This window comes from Anarhichas minor, unplaced genomic scaffold (assembly GCF_050575085.1).
Source record: "Anarhichas minor isolate MPS153535 unplaced genomic scaffold, ASM5057508v1 ptg000024l, whole genome shotgun sequence".
NCBI classification, from domain to species: Eukaryota; Metazoa; Chordata; class Actinopteri; order Perciformes; family Anarhichadidae; genus Anarhichas; species Anarhichas minor.
The window spans coordinates 7,801,024-7,809,795 of record NW_027466470.1 but is presented as its reverse complement, the minus strand read 5'-3'; the positions used below and the strand labels follow the sequence as shown (position 1 = coordinate 7,809,795).

General features: G+C 42.0%; 1 protein-coding gene across 1 annotated transcript in view; it reads left to right on the top strand.

Moving 5' to 3' along the window:
- Positions 1–1,380: 1,380 nt before the first annotated feature.
- The window catches only part of LOC142956652 (myosin IXb), a 28,362-nt gene continuing 20,970 nt past the window's right edge, over positions 1,381–8,772 (top strand). Inside the window, exons 1-2 of the mRNA XM_076098322.1 lie at positions 1,381–1,794; positions 2,127–2,946. Coding sequence (XP_075954437.1) covers positions 2,185–2,946 — 762 coding nt within the window. The 5' untranslated portion in view covers positions 1,381–1,794; positions 2,127–2,184. The remainder of the gene's footprint in view (positions 1,795–2,126; positions 2,947–8,772) is intronic.

The following is an 8,772-nucleotide window of genomic DNA, read 5'->3' as shown; positions in this document are numbered from 1 at the left end:
CTCTATCACACTGTTGACCTCAGAGGTCACACTGCGGCCCTCAGAGGTGGCCCTGAGAGCTCAAGTCCTGCCCCACGTCGAGGTGACCTCCTGCTCCGCTGGTCTCTGTCCCTCTATGATGAAGGACGGAGGACAGTGCAGGACACAAAACCTGGATGTGAGGCAGCACTGCCTGGAGCTCTTTATTGCGTTCATTTTGAAGAAAAGAAAAAGCCTCACGCATTTTTTTCCCCCTCAAGACGAATACCGCATTAAAGAGATGTTTTTTTTTGTTTTTTTTAGTGAATGAAGTTAATATTCACTGAATGTAGGAAAACCCGGAGCCCCCGAATTAAACCTTACCTTACCTTCACCTATATAACACCAACCTTATTTCTACGCCTGCAGATGTTGGAGATGGCTTTGCCCACAGACTAGAAGAACTTGCAGATGGTGCTGCTCTTTTTGGGTGGTGTCATCAGGTGATCTTTGACAGAGGAGGCAATGCAGTTCCCAAGTTCTGGTTCCTCTAATTTCATGGACAGCAGTACCATTTCTACACCGCCCCACTTCTTACACAGGTCCTGGAAAATGGCCTTGTCAAGTTCTTTAAACGTGTTTTTGGGGTGAGATCAAAATCGACACCCTGGACTTCGATCCACGTTCTTTCAAACAGACGCATAATGATGGCCTCGGAGTCTGCAGTGGTCCAGTTCAATTTTGCTTTCCTGAATATCCACGAAACTAGCGCCTCCACGAATATCTGAACTGACATTTTCTTTATTTCTTCCTGTGCCGTTGCACCTGGCACAGGTTCAGCAGGTGCTTCCTCACATATTGAGCCAGGAGTTGTTGAAGGTACGTCGTCCTCGATGCTGTCGACCGGCGACTGAGTTGATGAAAGAGACTCAGGGTAGAACACAGTATAAATACCACAGAACACAGTATAAATACCCCAGACTGTGTATAAATACTCAATACATATGTTCAAGAGGTAATTATGCTACAGAGAGAAAACACCTCTACTCTGGCAGTGATGATACCGTTGTGTCTTTATTAGTTATTAGTGTTAGTTACTATTATTAAGTACAGTGATCATGTGTTTAGACACAAACTTCTCAAAAGTCTCTCCAGCTGTTAGAGTCGACTTGACAGCTGATCCACCTGTGATCAGCGGCCGCCGTCATCACAAACAGACGTCCGCTTCATGTGACGCTTTTTAAAACATATTTCCTCGTTTCCTCTCTCCTCGCATGGTTTCCATGCATCTCAGGTGGGAGGGACTAAGACGCAAGGAAAGGACGCAAGTGAGCGAAACGGGGATGCAATTAAGAGACTTGGGACGTACCCACTGTCACCTTCTTTCGCCCCGACACAAAGTCCCGTGGTGGGGTTTTTTTTTTCTCCTGTTGGCTAAACTGTGACCGCTCTCAGGTCAGTGAAGGGAAAGACATTTATTTCCAGCTCGTCGACGGGTGGGTGTGTTTGTGTGTGTCAGAAATCGAGGAAGTAAAGTGAGCCTAACTTTTCGATCAGGACGACGCGGAGTCATTAATCTCGATTTCTTAAAGAAGCTGTAGTCTATAAGAGCGTTAACGTCTCCGAACAGAAGGGAATATACTTTCTATCATTTAAAACGGGTAATAAGCAGCTTCTTGGCTCACCTGTTTGTTGTTGGGGAAACTCAGGTGAATGAACTTTTTTCTTTCCTGAGGTTGTGTGGTAGGAGTACGTTAACGCCAGAGATCCTCTTCTCGTCGCTTTCAGGAGTATTTCGGCTTTTTAAAGATGAAATGAGTGTTTATTTCTCAAAAGGTGAGATTTATTTTGACATTTTGGTTTTGTTTGACACTTTTATGGACGGATGCATAAGTGGGAATTTGAATGGGAATGAGGGAAATGTCGGCTGTCGTTTACACAGCAGGTAGCCCTATTTACATGTGCAAACAAAGGCAATTTGATAGACATGCGTTTTTATTTGCCTGTTGCAGAAGTTTTGTACCAGAAATAAATACATTTTACACTAAAGAACATGTTTAAAATGCAAATCAACCTTAGATTGACCTGTGCTCTTACAATAATTCCTACTTTTTATTCCCCTTCATGTTAAACTGCCATTTGGTCACATAATGTGTGTGTTTCCACAGTGGATGCTGGCAGAGAGTACGGCCAGTGAGTTATGCTGACGCCTGTCTGCATATCAGGATGAGCACTACAGAACATGATAGAGAGGCCCGTGTCGTGCAGATCTACCCCAGGCTTTCCCAGGACACAGCCACCTACTGTCCCCTGCAGGTCAGCGCTGCGGACACGGTACGGACGGTCATCCGCAATGCCGTGGTCACTCTGGGCCTGGATGCCAGCCGAACGTACAGCCTGCTGGAGGTCAGGAGACATGGGAGAGAGGAGAGGCTGCTGGAGGCTGGGGACCGCCCTTTGGAGAGAGTTCTGCTGTGGCCGGGAGGGGCACAGAGGTGGCACCCTCAGAGCCATGGGTACTACTTCATCCTGCAGGACCAGCAAGCCAACAATGGAGGCAACCAAGTAGAAAACAGTGGTGAGGAGTATGCGGACCTCTGTAACCTACAAACTGTGACTGAGGAGAGTATTCTGGAGGCTTTACGCCAGCGCTTCTGCAAGCTCAAAATCTACACCTACGCCAGCAACATCCTCATCGCCATCAATCCCAATAAGTTCCTTCCTCTTTACTACAATCCCAAGTATGTCAAGATGTACGACAACCAGCCACTGGGCAAACTCAGCCCTCATATATTTGCCATAGCAGACGTGGCCTTCCAGGCAATGCTGAATCGGCAGGTCAACCAGTGCATTGTGTTGTCTGGTGAGAGCTGCTCAGGGAAGACTGAGAGCAGCAGTTATCTCATCCACTGCCTGACGGCCCTCAGCCAGAAGACGTACTCCAGCGGAATTGAACGGACCATCCTCGGGGCCAGCCCGGTGCTAGAGGTAGGTCACAGTGATGTGAATCGCCTGGAAAAACAACTAACACCCCCCCGTCTGTTGCAGCAGTCCACATTGTTAACTTTGTAGAGGTATGAAGATGAGAGTCACTTTTGTCTCATTATCTGTATCAGATAACAAATATCCTTCAAAAGGCCAAGGGCCAGGCAATCAGTCAATCAAAATGAATATTAATTAATATAACATTATTAATCGGGTCATTCGTTAAGCAAAAACTGACAAATATTTTCTGGTTCCAGATTCTCAACTGTTAGGATTGACTTCTTAAAGGGACAGTTCAGCCCCAAATCAAGACAATCTTACCTGTAGTGCTATTTGTCAACATAGACAGTTTTAATGTGAGTTTCTAGAGAACTTACACAGCCTTACAAGAGGCTTAACGGCTGGAGACGGCAGCCTCAAAATGCCACCGTTTAGGGGGGAGAGGGCCCGCAAACGTGAATTTCAGGTATGTCTGCACTCCCACACACACACACACAGAGGGATGATGAGAGGAGATGCTGAGCACAGAAAGAGGCGAGTGTACGCCGTCCACACGAGGAGTAAAAACAGCACTTGAGGACTCATTATGACACATTTTGTTAAAAAAAAAATGTGTGTGTAAGAGTGAGAGACAGAGATATTGTGGTGCTTTAATGACACGACTCCGTGCTGCCTCTTAGTATGGTCCCGTGGGCGCTGCGGATTGAGACCAGGCCACTCGCAGCAAAACAATTTAGATTGATAAATAGCACAACAGGTAAAATAAAGAATATGTATCTTTGATTTTGGGGTGAACTGTCCCTTTAACATTAATGCAAATAGAGTATCTGTATTTCTTTTATCACTGCTGGTTGGACGAAACAGGCAATTTAGAGACACCACTATGGGCTATTTTATGGGCATTTTTCACAATTTTATGACATAGACTACTAAACAATGAATAAAAAACAAACCAACGTATTAATCAAAAACGTATGCTTTTTGAGCACCTGTGAGCTTATTGGTCTGGTCCTTTTTATATTGACATCATTTGAGGCATTTCCAGTGTAACCTCGCCCCCCAAGTCTTTTACCACCCCAGTAACTAACTTGCATGCACAAGTGGTTCATGAAACCCCAAATGTTATCAGTTGACGAAATCGGTCGTTGATTCACAAGACTCTGCCACTCTGACTTCATAGAATCCTGCGGATATGGTTTTGCTGCTCACCAGATTAATGTGGATGTGTTTTTCTTTCTTGTTTTGTTGGTCAGAGTTCAGCTAACTGAAACTACTTTCTTACAAATAACCCACTCTTTATTCATATCCTTCTCTTTAGACCTGTGACATAAGGAAACCACCTCCCTCATAGGAGAAATATGTAACATCAGCACCACATGTTATTCACTTCCTGCAATGAAAAAGAGTGAATTGTTGTGATCAACAATAACCACAAAGAGGCTGTCTGATCTATGATTAGGAAGAACTCTGGTATTTCAAATTCATCAGGGCCACAAACATTTACCAGTTTGAATAGTAATACAGAACATCTGTATAGTTCATGCTGAATTTTGATGATCAGTAATACGGTATATTTTAAATGTCAGTGTTTGCATAGTTTGTATCGTGACATTCCTCTCACATTTGGATTTAGTTCAAATAAAAAATGCACCAAAGAGCAAAACTAGGAATTCAGACTTTTAAAAAAACCCAAAAACTTCAGTCTCACTCATTTAGGTTAAAAGGTTTCTTTGTTGGCAGCCACATGTGTTCCAGTAACTATCTGTCAATGAGTAACAGGGCGACACATTTCCCCGTGACGTGTGCTTTCTGTTTCAGTTCAGTTTATTGAATTGCACAATGTGTTTAAATGATGACTGACAAGAAAACCAACTTTACTGAACTTTTTGAGAACTGAGAACACATCGCCAAGTGGGAGCCAATGCATTAGTTGGTTTCCGCTCATTTATGATACAAAACAAATTGTTTTATTTCATGCTGCTTTCGAAAGTGCTGCTTGTGTCTCTTCACTTTGCACCAGTTAAATGTGTTCCAGCTACCAATGAGTGTGAACGTGCACATAGTTTATCCATCCATCAATAGAGTGACTAACCTTTTTCACCAAGGATCCTGGCCCGCTTTGTTACTGATCACACACACACACCCCAACACACACACACCCCTCATGGGGTCAGCTTATCATTAGAGATTGACTAAATATGGATTCTCTCTCTGAACGAGTCCAACGTGTTTCTTAAGCAACAGCTGAAGTATTTTTCCTGTTAACTTCTTGGCAGTGTGTTCTTTTAAGCTCTTCTCCTGAAAGGCGTTCAAAGAGGCAGAGATTTAGCTGGAGGAGAGAAAGTGGCTCGTTGTTCTGTTGTGATTTTTTTATATATTTTTTACGGGGTCAATAAGGAACAAACTTAGGGAAAATAGAGATGTCATTGCACAACAGTTAGCCTTAGGTTAAACCAGAGGAGAACATGCACAAGTGTTTACACCCAAACTGGATATCAATGTAGGCCAAGCCAGACCTATTGGCAAGCTGCCTACTGTCGTAATGAGGATCAAGTTGTGTGTTAATCTGTTGTTTTTCTATATGGTCCTGTAGTTTGGCTGCTTTGCAAAACACCCTCTGCCGTCTTTGAATTTCCTTTATATGCACAAGTCACACCCTAACATACTTCTTCCTTTTTACCTGGAATTACAAAACCGTGACTTATTTTTCTTTCCTTCTATCATTGAATTCAATGTTATCTCACTTGACATCGGAATGTTGCGGAAACTGCACACGATTGTGACACTGCAGCCTATCACAGTTGTATTCAAATATGGGAAAAAATGTGCAGTCGGTAGCCATGCTCCAGAGGGGGAGTTTGCAGGGCGTTGTCTTTGAGGGATCACCTGAGAGAGCAGAGAAGCAGGAACGTGTCAGAACAGGCTCAGCCAGGTCTGTGGGCAAACCTAGGCCATGAAGTCTCTCTCGCTCTCGCTCCGCTCTTTCTTCCCCCTTTCTTCCCCCTTTTGTTCAGCTGTGTTTTGATTGAGGGATCTCGGATTCTCTGAGGTCTACGTTTTCAAGGTGTAATCTGGTCGAAACCATTTTTTATCCCAATGTTCTCTTTTGTCTGAATTTTAAGACACAACTGATGTATATCATTTTCATCATTCAGTATCCCGCAATTCATTTAGCATCAGTTGTTTAATACAATGTTCAGGTGGGGTAGATCTGCAACTCACAAAGTCAGATGTGAAATCTCACATCATCACTAGGTGGTCATTGACCAGTCGTTCCCAACCGGGGGATTGTGACCCATTCAAGGGGTTGCAAGACAAAAAGCAAGCAGACAAAAAAACATTTGTGCTAGAAAAAACTAATTAATTTTTTTCAGACCGTCTTCTAGTTGCTTTTTTTGAACCCTTGAGGCCTTTAACACTCCATTGTCATAGTTTTTTTCCTTTTTAGCAGCCTAATATACTTTGTAGACAGCATTAGAATTCGATTGATTAGGGCTGAATCGAACAGTTATTTTGAATATCAATGAATCTATAGATTATTTGTTTGGTTAATGCCAGAATATAGTAAAAAATGTCAACCTCAATTACAAAGACATTTGGGAGTGGCATTTTCAAACTGCTTGATTCCGTCAGACAGCCCAAAATCCAAAGACATTTAATCTATAATGCTGTAAACTGGGGCTGAGCAATACATAGATATTATATCAATACCGTGATACGAGACTAGATATCTTAGATTTTGTCTATTCTAATATGGCACTTGATTTTCTCCATATCGCCCACGATAGAAAAGCAGCAAATCCTGACATTTGAGAAGCTGGATGCAGAGATTGTTCGATTAAATCAGTTTGTCCATTTTCTAAATAAACAGTATTCCCCGTGTCCATCATCTTTCGAAGTGAAATGTCACAGCTCATTCGGTCAAATCAGGCGTCATCGAACCTGTCCCAGTTTTCCACTGGTATTTCCCACCTTTCCCACCAGTTTTTCGAGGCCAAATTCCTGATGATAAGCCTGGAATTTGTGTTACTTGACAAACAAACCAGCTCTACCTGAATGCATCATTAGTTTTTGGAGGAGTGATTTCAACCTGGCCGTCTCTATGATAGTGTCCTTCAGAGGATCTATACCTCAAACTACGACGTGGCAAACATCTGTTTCTCTCCCTCCTCCACACACCGTCTTCTCACCACGTGCTGTTCTTCAACGTCTTCATATATGTTAGATTGATCTGGTTGACAATGAAAACCATGCTCTGTATTTACAGAGGTGCACAGGGAAGGAACATTCCAGTAATTCAAAGGTTTACCTGCCAGCGTGGATTCAGTACATTCTGCAGGTCTGGCTCGCTCTTTGTGCAAGCATTGCCTGTTAAGACTCGACCATCAGCATATCTCCATCTGGAATGAGGGAGAACAGTACGTCAGACATGGGCTCAGTTTGGATTTTTATTCTCCTTTGGGAAATGGTTCAAACTTGGGAAGTAAAAGCTGATCCAGAGTCAGCTGCAGCCCATTAGCACTCATAATCCTGTATGCGTCAGTCAGTGGGGACTCTGCGTAGGTGGAGTCTGTTTAGCTGTTGATAGTGAACCTTGGATACCGTCTCCAGTCACACAGAATAACAAAACATGTAACTGTGACGTCAATCATAAAGTTTCCTCTTGGGATGCGGCTAATGAACAATCTTCATCGTTGACTATCATAGCAGTTTGTTTTTTGATTACTTGTTTAGGTTAGAAGATGATGGCAAATTCTCATCCAGTTTTTCAGATCCCAAAGTGTTTTTAAATTACTTACGTTGTTAAAAAATAAAGTTATTTAATTTAATGACTTAAAAATCAACTAATGTTGGCCGTTTATTACAAATAACTTTGAATTGATAAATTCATCAATTGTTAGGATCGCTGTCAATTTTGTGGTAGTTGACCAATCAGTAGTTCCTTCTCACCAGATTTAGTGTTTTACCATTCATAACATTGGTGAAACAATAGCAGTTTTCTTTAAGTACTGCTTCATATTATCATACATATCAAACCTTTTTTCACCTAAGTTCATTAATAGTTTTCATCTGTAAGAAAAGTTTTGTGTAGAGAAAAAAAAAAAAAACGTTTTGCCACAATTGTTTGTTGCTGTAATACTACTTTCGGCCACAAGAAGCTTCAGTGCAAATCTACTAAATATGACTAAAAGCATTCGTGTTTTCTTTCAGGTGAGTTTTAATTTGTATAACTTGTTAACATACAACATATGTACCTTGTGTTTAGAATGCATGGAGGAATTAAAACTCACCTGGAAGACAACAAAAAACGAAATGATCCTGGCACAGAAAACAATTTAGATCAGACTTAGAAAATGGATCACCAGATTTATATTTCCTCACATGCCTCTTAGGGCCTCTGTATCAGTGAGATGATGCCTACTAACTCTGTTTTCAATTGATGTCTAATTTGTCTGAATGCTGATTCTTTCTCAGACGTTGTTGCAGACGACGCGCATGAGAGCGGCTTTGCTTTCACTTAATTTGTTCAGAGCAAAGCTGCAACAAATAGTGGGATAATCAATCAGTCAATCTTTTTTGGACAAACTGAGCAATTTGAAGACGTCACCTTGGGCTCTGGGAAGTTTTTGATACTTTACCCAAAAATGTTAGACTAAAAATGAATCAATTAACCGAGAAAATAATCAGCAGTTTAAGTGATAATGAAAAGCCCAAGTTCAGAGTTGGACCAACTTGATCTTCAATGTTTCATAATGTTGCCAACAGAAACAGTCCCCTGCCATCCAAAAACCAAAGTTATTTATTGGATCGCTGCTCTGTGCTGTAAAC